The sequence below is a fragment of the Pyrus communis genome, chromosome 16 (assembly GCF_041283825.1).
Source record: "Pyrus communis isolate YQ-2024b chromosome 16, ASM4128382v1, whole genome shotgun sequence".
NCBI lineage: Eukaryota > Viridiplantae > Streptophyta > Magnoliopsida > Rosales > Rosaceae > Pyrus > Pyrus communis.
The window spans coordinates 5245198-5260544 of NC_142580.1; the positions used below are offsets into that span (position 1 = coordinate 5245198).

Consider the following 15347-nt stretch of genomic DNA (forward strand, 5'->3'; position numbering starts at 1 on the left):
CTGGCCTACGGGCTTCCAAGTTCTACTGCTAAAGATGTGATTTTCGCACGTCTGTTTTCTCATTAAACTAAAAGAAGATCAAGGAACACAAACAAAGGGAGAAGTACAGAACGAGAAAACGAGAGTTTAAATTGAAAATACAAATAATTAAAAGAGAATAACACAAGTGTAATGGTAGGAAGGATTTCCCTGTCATGCATTTCAAAATACCATGGCCTGACTGAAAACGCCGGACGTAAATACAAGTAAAATTTTGGAAAGAATCACCGAGAGGACATCTAACAGATTCCAAAGCTACAAACAACCAGCAAGATCGACGAAGACAAAAAGGGCATTATTTGCTTATGGAACAAAATGTAACAGGAAGCAATAAAAACAGAAAGAATTTGGTTTTAGCTATCTATGCGACCCATCCTAGTTAATGAGGGCGGAGGCCAAAGGACATATTATACTAACAAGACTTGGGTCTACAGCAAGCAAAAGTACAACTGACATTAAAAACTATTAAGTTCTTGTTCTTGAAGCCAGACCTGTCTCGACCTTCTTAATTTCAAAGATGAGCATCCTCCACATCTTGAGCACAAACATTTCAGCTTCTTCGTCTAAAATGGATTGAAGCAGCTGGAGCATGCGTTCTGCTCCGACATGTTCCTGAGTACTAGATACAATGTAATCTACCAGCGTAGTCTCTTCCTCTCCCAGAAACTCCGTAATCTTCTTCGAAATCCATGGTCTCATGCGTTCATGTAGTGCATGCTGTGAAAGCAGACACATCAAACATGGTTACCAGCAGTTAGTAGACTACGTGAATGAATGATCACCAAGCAAATTGTGCAAGTTTAAACAAAAGAATTTAGTATTATGGGTTAAGGCGTGCTTGCCTGTTCATAAATAGCCCAATTTATTTCGTATGAGAATAATTCCTCTTTTGTCTTCGGAATCATATCGATCAGTTGTTTTGCATCCAAAAGCTTCTTGTTATCCGTTGCCCTTGGTTTATTCATCCCACGTTCTCGGTCCATATCACGGTCAATAGTCTTCTCCTTGTGCTCATTTCTAGTGCGATTAGAGTCATCACCATGTCGGTCCCTATCCCGGTGGCTTGACCTATCATCAGTACGTCTACTTCTTTCCTTCTCCGCATCTGGCTTCTCTTCTTTAGAACTAGCATTTGATATTCGCTTTGCGAATTCTGCAGCTGCAGCCAAATTTGATGGAGCTGTCCCAAAAACAGTTTGTTGGACAGCCTGTAGTTCTTCAGTTGAATAATCAATTGGAACCAGGGGCCTCATTTTTTTGTCCTTGTGTGCATCATCCTCCTCCTCTTTAAAAACAGAAGGAACAGCAGTACGTTTTCCAGAACCCATTAAGCCAAAACCCAACTTCTTTGCTGGGGCACTGCCACTCAGATGCGGTTCTGATGCAGAAGCAGATGTCATGGTTGACTTATCACCACTGTTACCATTCTGTAAAGCCCCATCACCTGTCATGTCAAAGTCAAACAACGTGAATAAAAATGAAAACAAAAGGGAAGGAAGGGCAAAAGAAAAGAACGATAAAAGCAATAAATAATTTCATGAGTAATTTTACCTATACGATTCTCAGGACCAGAATAACCCTCAATGTCCTGTTCAATTGCCTTATATTTCAGTTCCACACCGAATTCTTCAGCCAAAGCAGCTGTGTCACTTCCATTTGGTACATGGCCAGATGAAACCCTTAATGCATCTCTCTCTTGCACCAGCTGCTTTTCCTCTTCAGCCCTCTTTCTGGCCTCGGCAATTTCTTCTTCTTCTTTCTGCCTGTCAGCTAAGTCCTCTTCCCTCTCCCGTAGTCTCCTCTTTCTCTTCTCCTCCAATGCACTTCTCCTCCATTTTTTCCTGGAATCTTCATCCTCATCATCTTCTTCATAAATTACCTCTTTCTTCCGTTTGCGTTCCCTCTCTTTCTCCCTCTCCTTCTCATACTGCCTCTGTTTCTCTTTCTCCCTTTCCCTATACTCCCAATCTTTCAGACATTTTTCATACTGATGCTCAGCATCCTCGATTTTTCTCCTTTGCTCCTTCTCCTTCCGCACCCGTTCTCGCTCTGTTTCTCTTTCGTATCTTTCAATCTCACGCTCCTTTTCGCGTTTCATATCTCGCCCCCTGTCTCTGCTCCTATCTTGCTTTCTGCTCCTATCAGGTGAGCTTGTTTCAGGCCTCTCCTGTTCACTTGTTTTGTTGTCACTAGTTATCTCTTCATCATTTTTTTCTTCACAAGCATCTGAAAAGTTAAAAGTATCAACTATAAGTATGACAGCAAAACTGCCACTAGTAATTGACTTTAAACAACTTCATCACTTACTGAGTACAAACATGAGACTTACCATTTCTCGTTGTATCAACATCAGAGTCTCCATCCCTTGATTTAGCTGGCAGCATTGTGTTTGAATTCCTAGTACCATCACCAGGAGCTGGTGTAGGTGGTGGAGGGAGAGGTTTGTTTTTTATTCTCTCCTCTATCAAACTTGTAAGCTTCTCCATAGCCTCCCGGTCAGCTTCCTTGTCTTCGTCAGTCACAATTCCAAAATTGGCAATGTCATTTTCTTTGTTACTTGAATTACTATCTTCCTCCTTTGGGTCTTGTACAGAAGGATTTGAAGGTACATTCTTCTCAACGTCTGGTGCACTTCCATCACCTTTCTCAGCTGCTTCAGCTTCTTTGAGCTTCTTTGAGTTTTCAGTCTTCTTTTGGACAACCCTCTCCAGATAGTCTCTTGTTGCTTGATTAACATTTAACTGTTTAAGTTTACAACAGCAAGTAAAAGAGAGAATATTAGCAAAGTTAAACGTGTAGAGAAGTATGTATAGCATGATTACCAAGGAACGGAAATTTCCATTGCACCATAACGACAATGACAATAAAAAACCACATAATGAAACTGACAAATGATATTAAATAAGAATCAACACAAACCACAAGGTCCTGCCCATCAATGCTCAATTTGGTGAGAAGACGTAATGCCCGAAGAACCCCTTCAGCAGATTCAAATTCGCAGAACCCAAAGCCTCTAGGAGTCCCATCTGTGGGATCTTGAGCACGTTTCCAACTCTTGACAGGTCCACACAACTTCACAAAAGGTAAAACCATCAGAAGTCAAAATCATTCACCAAAAACTTATATGAAATTATTTATAAATTTGGGTAACATAAAACAAGAGTGGGAAAGTTAATATAGAACAACAAAGATCGCAGTAATTTGACAGCACACCTGGAGGAGATATTTCATAAATTCATTGTCCACAGTTGGTGCTATCTTCCCAACATAAACAGTGGTTTGTGGTTTCTCCGCTGGGGTGACAATAGGAAGAATAGGCCTAACAGGAGGGGTAATCGGGCGAACTCCAGGAATACCAGGAACAGGGGCACGCTGAAGCAAACCAGTTGCTCCCAGTGGGCGTGGAGGAAACGGGGTCCGAATCATTGGATATGGAGGATAACGAGGAAGTCCTACAAAAACAAAAATAAATATCTTGCAAATTCGTCAGAGAACGTTTATTAAGTGCATCCAATGATAAATAGGTGACCATCCCCCAATCAAAACAAATGTATGAAAAACAATATGACTGTAAATAATGATTTTTTGTTACCACACATTAAAAGCATATTAGAGATGGCAGCACAGGCATAGCAACTACCACCAGCTGAACAGATAACCTGAAGGAAACATTAAGAAACAACATCGTGTTCATAAACCATGAATGAGTAAATCGTGCTTACCTTGCGCACCCCAGTTGGACCAAAGTAGCCTTTTCAAGTAAAATAAAACCTCCAACATCTCATGCATTGATGAGAATTATACATATTTAATATGTTGACAGTTTAATTCATCTAAAAAAAGTTAGCATCGTGCCATGCAGCATGAGAACAATATTAGTTAAAAAACAAAAACATAACAAACATGCATAAAGTATAAAAACACACACAAATAAACACATGATGAGATGTTTAAATGTATATATAAATAGATTGATTGATAGATGGATGGATGATGGACATAAATATGTATCTATGGATAGAGAGACTTCAGTCGGAAGGATTGCGATACCTTAGAACACAAGGGCAATGAGCACTCAGTTGCAAACATGGTCTGCTTCTGGCAATTCATAAACCCATGAAAGGGAAAGTATCCTTAAAACTAACAGAAAGCATCCTACTAAAATAAACATGACAAAGTAATATAACTTTAAAATGACAAACTGAACAGTAATTTTTCCAAATTTTGGGAATATCATTTGAACTCCATGACCAACTTGAGCTTGCATAAAACTTTAAAATATGTGCATACCAAAAAAGGAGTTGTAGGTGGGGAGTTCTCAAAGCAATATGAAGCAGGCCATCCAACCTTTCTCACCGAATTCAATCAAGACACTGTAGGAGAAAACATCTTGTCATGGATACCCTTAATCTACCACACTGGAATTTTTTTATCAAACTCCGATCTCTGCCTTAACAAACGCTTCCCACTGTATCATACCTTTAGTCTTAATTTAATTGCTATCCATAAATTCAACAAGTAATCTACTTTTTTCACTTTTTCGAGACAAAAACCAAAACCCCTAGTATTTCTTGAACAACTCATAGCAAAACAACACCAAGCAATTGCAAAACGAGAACCAACGATAAATAAAGACACTTTGCATTGAAATTGGGTAGCAAAAAAATAAAAAACCATACGAAATAACTAAGGGATTATACAGAGAAGCAAAAACCCACCAGGTAAAGCACCTTGAGGAGCACCAGTGGGCATGGCTGCGTATCCATTAGGCATCGGTGCGTACGGTCTCATAGGCTGCATCTGATAATGCATCATATGCTGCGGGGCCGAGGACGGCGGGGGCACACCAGGAGCCATCGGAGCCCCGGAGCTCACACCGGGCGGCTGGACACCAGGGACAGGGAGGTGATAATTCGGATTGGGCACGCCAGGGTTCGGTATTGGAGTGAACTGCGAAACCGGCCGGAACGAAGGCGCGGTCGGCGGTAAGGCGCCGGAAACCTGTTGTGGCGCGTATGATATCGAAGGATGTGGCGGTGGAGGTGGCGGAGATACTAGAGGCGGATTCGAATTAGGGTTTACGAGGATAGGTGTGGAAGATAACGACGATGATGGTGATGGTGGCGGTGGTGGTGTGGAAGCGGCGGGAACGGGATCAGGTTGGTTAGATTGGGGATTGGGGTTATCGGATTGGGGATTCGATTCTGCGTTTGTGGCGGGAGAAGAAGGAGCGTCCGCCATGGCTGGAAAGAATTGAAATCTGTGAGTGAATTTTCACTGTTTTTGTGCCCTAGGAGAGAGAAAGATGGAGACGGAGAGTGACAGATTGAGAGAACTGAGGGCGAGTTTATGTATGAAGCCGAAGCGGATGAGTTTGTGTTTAGGACGAAGTAAAATTTGTTTCATTATGGGCATACGTGTCGGTCCCTAATTGGTCAGCGATAACTCAAAAGACCAATAGGCCTTAAATGTGACGGATTTGGATCCTCTGGCCAATATTAATGGCCCCGTTTTATCCAACGGCTACAAATAGGAAAGTTTTTTAAAAATTATAATAATTGTAGCAGTTGGATAAAAATCTAACGGTCCACTAACACTGATCAGGAGGATCCCTACTAGTTGCCTCGGAAATGATCCAAATCCAAATGTAGCATTCCTCTTTTTGAATGTTTTTTTAGACATTTTTCAGTGCGCTGAAAATACAATGCACTATACTCAAGTGTCATAATAAAAATGATTAAAAATTATTTTTAAATATTGAACTATTTGTATTATGATACTTGGACAAGCCGTGTTCTCAACATACTAAAAAGTATGTCCACGTATCATAGTAAAGTATCAATTTAAAAAAAAAATGAACAAGGAATTTTCAATTTTCTCATGTTACTTGTGATGTTTTGACATTCTATTAATGTACACATTTTAGGTTCATAGTACAACTATTAACTAATGACGCTGTAAGTGCAAGACATACCTATAAAATGTGGGTATATTTTTTGGAACAACTGGTACATGTAAAAAGCACACAGGAGCACTATGGTTGATTAGACAATCAACTTAACAAAATGTGCAAATTTTTTTTTTTTGGACATAAACGATAGAATTTCATTACTATAACCAATCATTTACAAGGATGTCAAATGGATACATATGTTCCAGTGATTAATTTATTAATCTGGAGGTAATAAGCACAAATTACAAATAATTTTAAATCTTTATACGTCCATCACATAAATCAGACCATTAGAACGAGAAATCCCGATATTGATATGCCTTATAGACAAGGAGTGACATACCAAGCACCAAAACCATCGCAAGACAGCGAGGCTACAAAATCGCATAAGCAACAGAAATCATTTGCCGAAGCAACACAGATCAGTCATAAAAACTAAACTAAAAAAAAAAAAAAACAAAAGAACAAGATGACCTGTCCACAATGAAAATGCAGCTTCAAAATTTGGCAGTAGGCAAATCAAACAATGTCCAAAAGGTTACCAAAAACAAAATAAAGGGTTAAGGTGCACTGTGAACAAAGTAACATCTCATAAACTTTTTTTGAAATTGATTTCAAACTTGATGGGTTAAAAATGTCCCCAGCCCTTTTTGGGTAAAGATTCAAATGTTAATTTCTTAAACATTAAGACGACCGTAAATAATAGGGGCGAGTTCGTTTTAATATGGTTTGGTTTTTAGCTAAATTAAAAACCAAATTAAAGTTACTATTTGGTTTGGTTTAGTTCGGTTTTCTTAAAATTTAAAAAGTATAAAAATAGGTCATTATGTTCGATTGGTTGTTTTTTTTTAACTTTGAAATTGGAGAAAAATGAAGAAGAAAAAAACTAGAGATTTGGAAAGATAGATAAAGCAATTTCAAGTTTCACAAATAAGTGAATAACTATCAATCCATAATGTTCATGACAAGGAACTCATTGTATCAAGTATATGTAGATTTTCTTGACATGAATTTGCATTTATATTCTCTAAAATATCTATGAAGAATGAATCGGCGGATGGGATACTGACTTGAATCCGGTGAACAGATGTGTGTATTTGACAATTCGTTTGGAAAGGAAAAAGAATTTCGCCTTCTTCCTTTCGAAGGGTACGCCTCCCTCCTTTGCCCCAGAATGAAGAGCGATCTCGTAGTTCTTGGTCTGTAGGAGCTCCGTTTTACTTTCCCATTGATTTGCCTTACTGTTTGCAGCTGAAGATGGAGAAGCAACCCAAACCTTTATTTTCTGAAAGGTCAATTGCCTCCAGCATCGAGATAACCTCTGCCATTTCTGGCCTTCTGTTCGGTTTTGAATCCCAGCACCTGCTCATCACTTTAGCTAAGGAGCTAGGGCAACCCTTCGGTATCACTGGTCTTAAATTCTGCAGTCAAATAAAACAAAGCATTGTAAGTTTAACGTTACATGAATTATTACAAAGACAGAAATAGAGCTATTGAAATTCTTCTGTACACGATATGTACACAGACGTACGTACTTCATTCACAACTGCTGAAGCCAATTCTGAGAATCCGACGTTACGATATGGCATATCGCAGCGATACATCTCCCATAAGCAAATTCCGAAGCTGTAAACGTCACATCTTTTGTCATATGGTTTATTTTCTATGACCTGCAATTAACACATTTGGTATTAGTTAGATTACTGCAAAACCAAATCAACAATTCAAAGTTTATAAATGGATGAGAAAAAATGCTGACACTGACTCGGCCACAGGGATAGAGTTTAAAGGGGACAAGCAATTTATTCGAACAATAATGCTGGACATTCAGAATATAGTAATATTCCCAGAAACATTTATATCTACTTTTAATTTCCGTACAGGTAATATTAACTTACCTCAGGCGCCATGTATCCAGGTGTGCCGGTGTAGCCTGTCATCTCGCTTGAATTCGAAGACTGGAAACGAGCAACACCGAAATCCGCTATCTTTACCCTACCGTCCTTGTCAATAAGCAGGTTTTCCGATTTCACATCTCGATGAACAATATTCTTGCTGTGCAAGTAACTCAACCTGCATGCAAATTAACACATATATCATTAATTTCTCATATATAGCAGAAAATTAATAAAATTACACTGACGAAGATTAGGCCAAATTACATAGACAAATATGTATGTAGGGAAATTTGTGATACCCTCTAGCAAGATCAAGTGCCATTTGTTTGACAGTCTTTAGAGGCAGCTTCCTTTCCCGGTGCTTTATGAGGTGAGATTTTAGAGTACCGCCGGAAAGATACTCCGCGATAACGCAGGCGGAGTTAGGGCTTATCTCTACCTTACTGTGGGATTTTAGTTTTGATGTATTTGTTGCAGCTCCAATGAACTGGAAAAATAAAATTAAATATTTTTTTAATAACATAACAAAAATTAAAATAAAATTTACATTTAATTGTATAAAAGGAAAAGAAAGAAAGAAAAAGAAAAAAAAAAAAAACTGAATGGTTTTTGTACCTTGGTAATGTTGGGGTGATCAAGTTTATGCCAAACAGAAACCTCCCGTCTAAAATCGTTTTGCAAAGAAGCTATTTGAGCGTTTGTGTTTTGGCCTTCTTCTCCCCACTCCAAAAATTTGACTGTTTAATTAAGAAAGAAAAATATTAATTAAGCCATGCACATATAAACATGAAGTAATTAAGCAGATGTAATCAGTAATTACGACATATATATACCTGCGACTTGTTGGCCGTCGTAGAGGCCTCTATGGACGGAACCAAACGTTCCATGGGCGAAAACTTGCTTCACGACCAGTTTATCCGGCACAATTTGCCACTCCTCCTCCTCTTTTGCCGGCTTGATGGCCGCAACAACTCTGGTGTTGTTGTCTCTGATGACTTGGCTTTCTTGGCCGTCAAGCAACTCTTTCGTCTTCTCCTTCTTCTTCTTCTCCATCGAGCACAGTCGGTCGAGATGCCTCGCCAACTGGTGGTCCAAACTTTGTATGTCGATATTGCCCGCAGCCTTCTTTCCACTTCCAAAGCCTGCTCGTTTGCCCTCCATGTTTGTTTCAAGTAGTCTGAGAGAGCCAGTAGCCTACTTAATTGCGAAAAGTTGGATTTTCTGGTCTAGTTGTGTATATATAGAGTTGTTCGTCGGTGGTGTTTCTTTTCCTTTTGTATTCCTTTTGCAATGCACATTAAACGTTCACATTCAGGTTACACATCTGAATAAGAGCCACTAGATTCTGTAAGGTCAAATAATCTAATGACTTTTGTTAAAAAAGTTAGATTGTTTGTGATTGATAGAAACCCTTCCGGCCCATCAGGAGTTTTGGTATCCTTTATGGGCCAAAAGACTTATCCAAGCCCAAGAACTTTTATATTTCATTATTTTTCCGTAAACAATTCTCTCTACTAATATGGCAAATTACTATGTAAAATATAAAATGAATTAAGGGGGAGAGAGAGATGCAAAGATTATATTGTATTTATATATTTTCTCATGGCTTTTTTCAGCATGTGGATCGTTACAGAGTTGTTAAATGTAGATTTATAGTGGATTTTACAAAGTTGCAGATTTCCTAAATCCAAAATATGTGGTAGCGCCGAGACGTATACCGGTATACCTAATACGTATCCTTATGAATCAGATATACGATGAGGATTTATACACATTGGTCACGGTGGTGGTCACGGTGGTTATGTTCCGAAATCAGGCTTTGCGTTGTTTCTTCTTAGGAGTTGGATGTACCTGTTCTGTCCGTCCGTATATCATCTTCTGATAATTCTCAAAGGCCTCGGAAACTGCTGCAACCTGATTGATTACATCATCACTTGTTAGTCATAAGAAATTAATACAGAATCTGCGATTAAGTTAACAAACACAGCATGTACTAAGAAGCGAACCAGTCCGGGCTTCTTCGCGTACACCCTGACTATCTTGTCTTGATAGAATGTTGGAAGCAAGTGACTTATGCGATCATCTTGGATCGGAAACTTTTCACCATGTAGAGCACTCTCATAATCCTGATAAAAATCAAGCCCGTCAATACACCGTAAAATTCAACCACCAACGGAAGAAAGTACCGTCTACTTCAAGAATTTCAGAAAAATAACAGAGATTCTCAAGCTGTTAACTTGTTTCAAGGACAATTTCATATCCAGATCCGTTCGTTCTACCATGGAAATTAGTAACGGAAGAATATGATTGCCAAAAAGTACACAACAACCCCACAGTTTAACACACCACAGATTTCAATATCAGCAGTATGTCCAAATGCTAAAACTATGATCAGGTTAAATTTGACGATTCACTAAAATCTTTTCGATAGTTGCTTCTACGGTATATATGCACTGCGGTTGCCACATATTGCAGCGATCATGCAGTTTACGAGGTTTATTCATTCATTAAATCAGCGGCTTGAAAGATGAGTAAAATACGGGGCATCAAGCCATATGTAGGTCGAAAGTACCTTGAAAAAATTGATTCTGGAGGAGCAGGTGCATGCATAAAGGAGAGCAAATTATTTGTCAAACAAAATTACCAAAAGCAAATTTAATGATGTTATACGAAGACAAGCAGTGGCTTGATAATAATCATGATATGATTTAGGAGTATAAGGTACCTTTCAAGAGGGTTCTTCCTTCCATGAGTCAAATCAATTTTAACAGTGCAGACTGCAACATCCTCTTCCTTGAGTGTAACACTACCAGAATTCTGGACGGAAAATTAGGCACAAGGTATCATGTATCTACTTGATAAGCATAACGGGCAGAGGAAGATGTAAGAAACTAAAAATATATTTGGAACCTGGGAACAAACTATGTCTTTAGGCGTGATGTCTTTGAAATGTTCTAGGTTTTCCTTTGGAACAGAATACTCGTTGCAGAACTGCCAAAGCAAATAAAAATTGTAACAAACTGGATTGCCTAATAAAATTACGCTAGGAAACGCTAAGATCTGAGACACGCAAATAATGTAATACTACAGGACCTATTTCTTGTGGGGTGGACATATAAGGGTACCTGGTAAAGATCCCTTCTTCGAATGCGATGGATCAAATCCTTAGCTTCCTTGAGTTCAGGGTCATCAGAAGTTTCAATCCTCTTCAAAATTGTGTCATCCAACTGTAGATTAACACAGATAACGTTAGTGGTACAATGATAAAAGCCTTAGTAAAAAACTCTGCTAAATGACAAAGCACTTGCACCTTCCAAAACTCAGCTGCGCTTTGAATTGATTCTGCAATTTTAAAAGCACTATTTGCATGGCACATAGCATCGATGGCCATGAGTTCAACAGCCTGTGAAAACATAGATGTCCAGAGGCAGATCAGAAAGTTAATCTATTTATAGTACCATTATAATTTTGATGCTTCAGCGAAATTTTTTTGGTTCTATCTCTGACCTTCACTTTAGCATGTGTGTACACGGTTCGATGCAGATCGGCACGAGTAGCAAAGAGCTTGTGGACTGTCAGATCTGCCCAAGATATCAAATAAAATTTAAAGAACCATAACGATTGCGTTGCGAGAGTGACAAAAAAATATTCAATACATACTCACAATCACTAGCGCGATAACATATCTCATCATCTATAACTCTCATAGTTTCCATCAGCCTGCAATTTGAAAGAACAAAAATATGTTCCAGCAAAAATCGTCAGTATGGGAAAAGTAATAGTTTCAAAACATCAAGTCTGTACAAATAACACAACCACCAAGTTTAAACTTCTACACAAATGGAAATTTCAAAACTTTGAGTGTACTGGACGTCATGGATCTTCAATGAATTTAAGTGCTCCGTGAATTGTTAACTTATAAATACCTTTCGAACTGAAAACTACAGCCTATACCACATGCTCGGGAGTCACGCACCATGTAATCAAACCTGTAGAGAGATGACATCTGTATCACTTAGCATTGTCAGATAACAAGTAGCAATTTCCAAATGAAACGCCAGACCTTCTATAAAAGGAAATCAAGTGACCTACTTGTCAACATCTATTCCAGTTCGCCCATTTGCAACAATATCATACAAGAAACGCTTGTTTGTCACACTCTGCATTTTTAGCATATTGCAAAGGGCTAAGGATAAAATACTAAAGGAATCCAATGTAGAGTGCGAGCATTAAAGTGAAAAAGTAGTCTGTAAGGTGTTCTGAGATACTAGAAGAAATCTCAAAATTTGAGCCTTAAACTTTATGATAACTTACATTCTGTTCCCCATGGTTGGAGCTAGCACGGATCAGTTCCTGTAAAGATACATTACATTCCCAATACATTAAATCCTAATCCATTATTACTATCGATAAAGCATCCATCAGCATTCACATTTACCCATATTGAGCCAACAAAGAATTGTACAGAAGTTGAAGTGATCTCAGCAGTTAAAAGTTGCAAAGAAATGAAGACATCAATGAGGAATACATGGAAGGATATCACAATGCAATCCTATTCACTAAATAATGGTAATGGCAAAACAAACTAACCTGCACCCTTTTAAGCTCTGCAGGATCAATATCAATATTGTTCTCTTCGACAATGTAGTCGATCATTTTCACAGACATCTCCTCATGAGACCTAGAAAGCATTCAAAGTTATAACCCTAAAAGTGGACTTGATATCCTGACTAAAAACACATACCATTTACAACCACCAAACAACCATGAAGTATCCCTATAAAATTCCACAAACTAATTTCACAGAAAGTGAAAAGATCCGTGTGCTGTATCTCTTACCTAAAGAACATGGACATGTTGCATATGCAAGTCATAAATGAAACAGAAAAGCAGTGATATTAGTTTCAGAAAGGTTTAAGTTTGTAAAATGCAGTCTTCTTCTACTGTACAAGAAAAATGGAGCTAAATTCACTTGAAGATTGTAAGAATCACCATGTGCAACCGTTAATAACCCGAGGAAGAAACTCGCGCTCGAACATGTGGCTGAACGGCCCATGGCCGATATCATGCAGTAGTCCTAGAAAGAGATTTGACAAAAAATAGAGATGTGGGACCAGGTTACAAGAAGAAAAGCATTTATTACAGCAGGTACAGATTCATTACCAGCAAGTTTTACTGTTGTCCTGTCAAAAGAATCAATTTCGAGGTCCCCCTACAAGGATGGCAGATGAAAGAGGAATGAGTTCTTATTCATAAATTGCAGAATGAGAACGATTAGGCTGTTATGACAAATTCCTACATGGTAGAGTTTAAGTTTATTGATAGCTTCACCAGCCAGCCAATACACCCCGAGTGAATGCTCAAACCGAGAATGTACAGCCCCAGGGTAAACCATGTCTGTCAGACCTGGATCAGAAGTAAGATTAAAATCAAACCTGAAGTATTGAATAGAAATACATCGGTAGAACAGGTACAAACGAATGTAGTAAGGTGATTTCAAACAATGAGGATATATTAGATAACATTTAATATGTGTACTTATACACACAGACACACAATCCCACACCCGTTGGTCAGAAACAAAATGAAACTGGTACTCAACTTATCTCAAGAAGTTGGGAAAAGAGATAGGTTATGTCAGCATATCTACAACAATTAATATCTAGAAATTTAATATCCCCATTATCTGTAAATCTAACATTTCTTAATGCTAATTCATTTAGTAAGTTCAACTCACCAAGTTGTTTAAGATCACGGAGCCTGCAAAAAAATGACAGCAATATCAGGAAAAGAAATCCAAAAATTTACTCAAGAGAAAATGACCCTTGCATAGAATATTATCAAACTTGCCTCTGAAACTGTGCAGTGTCGATGAACTTCAAGCAAAACTGCAACAAACAACAGAAAGATTCATTTGATACGATATTTAACATAACTTCCATGACTCGTTAATTTACATTCTAAGTTGAAGGCAATGTAATGTTTACGGTAAGTACAAGTACAAAAGTCAATGTGAAAGAAATCCATATTTAAATACTTTACCCAAGATATCCAAATGAAAAATCACAATAAACTTGAGAATTTGAATTTCAAATGATGAGCCTTAAGACATCATTACCTCAAATCCAAGCCTAATGCAAATTCAACAAAAGACAATTTGTTCCATATCCGCTATGATTTATCGACTTCCATTATTTATCAAAAGTTAGATTTCACTTGTTAACTATTAATGTGAGAATTTATGCTTCTTCGACTTTGAACTTTATTATTTGAATTTTCAAGCATCTAAACCTAAAATCCTCAATCTCAGAATACAAAATCTTCAGTCTCAGTTCTACTTCTACACCAAAGCATGTGAACCTAAAATCCTCAAGCAGTTCTAAAATCTGTCTTCTCTGAAACTTAAACCGAAGCAGAAAATAGAACAAAACAACTAGTTGACAACAAAATTACTAATAATTTACCTCAATCAGTTTAAATCAGAACTTTAGGTCCAAATATATTACCTGTAAAGCTATAACTCACTTCAAACTTGATCTACCAAAACAAAAAGTTTTGATTCACATGCTCGAGATGATTTGCGATCTAAATTCATCAAACAATTTCCTAATGCTCTGAAATATGATCTAAATACAGCAGAAATCAACGCCAGCGATTTCAGAAAAGCTGATGCATACGATCGCTTTAAACTTAAAATCGCAATTAACAGTCTCAAAACATATGAATATGAAATTAATTAAACAATATGCATTCCTCTAAACTACGAGCCAAATCAAAGCAGAAAACTAAACTAAAACCAAAACAAACATTTCTTGCAGCAAGATATCGATACCGCATTATTCGATACAACAGCGACCTTAAAACACAAAATTCGAAAACAAACTGCTCTCGTATTCAATTCAAATCTACGATTCTCATTTCCGAGAACAATGGCACGAAACAGAGATGACACACGAAAAACAACATCATCACAGATAACGCGAAATCGCAAAAACGAAACTAAGCGGCGGAATCGAGGCACATACCGGCTCGAGATAGATGATTCCATGGACGTTATCGCGAACATGCTTCGACAAGCTCCGGTCCTGATAGATGTAATCGGTGAACTGCACCGAGTCTTCCTTCCCACTCGTTCCCATTGCTCGTTCACCGCTACTGTACTTCGAACGCTAACAGAGGAAAGAAGAGCACCGGAGCTCGGAAATTAAAACCTAACGATTTCGAATCTGGACTGCAAGCTAGGATTTGAAGAGAAAGTAGAGAGAGAACGAGAGGAGGCGAGAGAGAGAGACGGTTGAAGTGGAAATGCGAAAATGAAAGAGGGAACGGACTGGAGGAGATTTTATGGCCACCAAATTCTTGGAGTGTTGGCATGAAAAAGGAGTTGCCGCCAAAAAAAGTTTCGTGCCCCTACGGGCCTTCTTCGGCGCGTGGAAGAGGTGGCCAACTGTTTAGAA

At 38.3% G+C, this 15347-nt stretch overlaps 3 protein-coding genes across 8 annotated transcripts; all 3 read right to left on the reverse strand.

Moving 5' to 3' along the window:
- Positions 1 to 172: 172 nt before the first annotated feature.
- Positions 173 to 5410, reverse strand: LOC137730714 (RNA-binding motif protein 25). 3 transcript variants are annotated; one of them, XM_088687959.1, is made up of 8 exons: positions 4758 to 5410; positions 3637 to 3698; positions 3253 to 3491; positions 2959 to 3111; positions 2369 to 2780; positions 1591 to 2265; positions 882 to 1483; positions 173 to 756 (listed from the first exon to the last, which is right to left on the reverse strand). In XM_088687959.1, exons 3-8 carry the CDS (start codon positions 3463 to 3465, stop codon positions 505 to 507), a joined length of 2307 nt encoding a protein of 768 aa, XP_088544085.1. In that variant the 5' UTR covers positions 3466 to 3491; positions 3637 to 3698; positions 4758 to 5410; the 3' UTR covers positions 173 to 504. The 3 variants fall into 3 exon arrangements, with proteins under 3 accessions (XP_088544085.1, XP_068325774.2, XP_068325773.2); XM_068469673.2 differs by having other exon boundaries at positions 3632 to 3698; positions 4758 to 5372; XM_068469672.2 differs by lacking the exon at positions 3637 to 3698 and having other exon boundaries at positions 4758 to 5409.
- A 1489-nt stretch (positions 5411 to 6899) lies between these two features.
- On the reverse strand, positions 6900 to 9368 carry LOC137730573 (serine/threonine-protein kinase 54-like). The gene is made up of 6 exons (XM_068469556.2): positions 8724 to 9368; positions 8506 to 8627; positions 8190 to 8377; positions 7891 to 8065; positions 7528 to 7662; positions 6900 to 7413 (listed from the first exon to the last, which is right to left on the reverse strand). The coding sequence occupies exons 1-6, from the start codon at positions 9049 to 9051 to the stop codon at positions 7231 to 7233; spliced, it is 1131 nt and encodes a 376-aa protein (XP_068325657.2). The 5' UTR covers positions 9052 to 9368; the 3' UTR covers positions 6900 to 7230.
- A 91-nt stretch (positions 9369 to 9459) lies between these two features.
- Positions 9460 to 15229, reverse strand: LOC137731774 (uncharacterized). Of its 4 annotated transcripts, none has more exons than XM_088687961.1 (19): positions 14916 to 15226; positions 13741 to 13778; positions 13628 to 13650; positions 13190 to 13296; positions 13054 to 13102; positions 12883 to 12967; positions 12481 to 12571; positions 12205 to 12243; positions 11983 to 12050; positions 11817 to 11879; positions 11555 to 11610; positions 11398 to 11471; positions 11201 to 11293; positions 11016 to 11117; positions 10801 to 10881; positions 10616 to 10707; positions 10463 to 10478; positions 9897 to 10016; positions 9460 to 9804 (listed from the first exon to the last, which is right to left on the reverse strand). In XM_088687961.1, exons 1-19 carry the CDS (start codon positions 15027 to 15029, stop codon positions 9703 to 9705), a joined length of 1413 nt encoding a protein of 470 aa, XP_088544087.1. In that variant the 5' UTR covers positions 15030 to 15226; the 3' UTR covers positions 9460 to 9702. The 4 variants fall into 4 exon arrangements, 2 of the variants coding, with proteins under 2 accessions (XP_088544087.1, XP_088544086.1); XM_088687960.1 differs by having other exon boundaries at positions 11983 to 12056; XR_015957884.1 differs by lacking the exon at positions 10463 to 10478 and having other exon boundaries at positions 11983 to 12056; positions 14916 to 15229.
- Positions 15230 to 15347: the final 118 nt, after the last annotated feature.

Bases quoted from the DNA above. Each gene is read 5' to 3' on its own strand.
- LOC137730714 (XM_068469672.2), bottom strand. From the start codon at position 5,280: ATGGCGGACGCTCCTTCTTCTCCCGCCACAAACGCAGAATCGAATCCC. The intron at 3,492-4,757 runs GTGGGTTTTTGC...TTGTTTTTGTAG, and splicing joins TCCTCAAGGTGCTTTACCTG to GACTTCCTCGTTATCCTCCA. The intron at 3,112-3,252 runs GTGTGCTGTCAA...CCTTTTGTGAAG, and splicing joins TTATGAAATATCTCCTCCAG to TTGTGTGGACCTGTCAAGAG.
- LOC137730573 (XM_068469556.2), bottom strand. From the start codon at position 9,051: ATGGAGGGCAAACGAGCAGGCTTTGGAAGTGGAAAGAAGGCTGCGGGC. The intron at 8,378-8,505 runs GTACAAAAACCA...TTATTTTTCCAG, and splicing joins ATCACCCCAACATTACCAAG to TTCATTGGAGCTGCAACAAA. The intron at 8,066-8,189 runs GTATCACAAATT...ATTTGCATGCAG, and splicing joins GCACTTGATCTTGCTAGAGG to GTTGAGTTACTTGCACAGCA.
- LOC137731774 (XM_088687960.1), bottom strand. From the start codon at position 15,029: ATGGGAACGAGTGGGAAGGAAGACTCGGTGCAGTTCACCGATTACATC. The intron at 13,651-13,740 runs GCAAGTTTGATA...ATTTTTTTGCAG, and splicing joins GACACTGCACAGTTTCAGAG to GCTCCGTGATCTTAAACAAC. The intron at 11,611-11,816 runs GTATTTATAAGT...TTCAAATTGCAG, and splicing joins TGTAGTTTTCAGTTCGAAAG to GCTGATGGAAACTATGAGAG.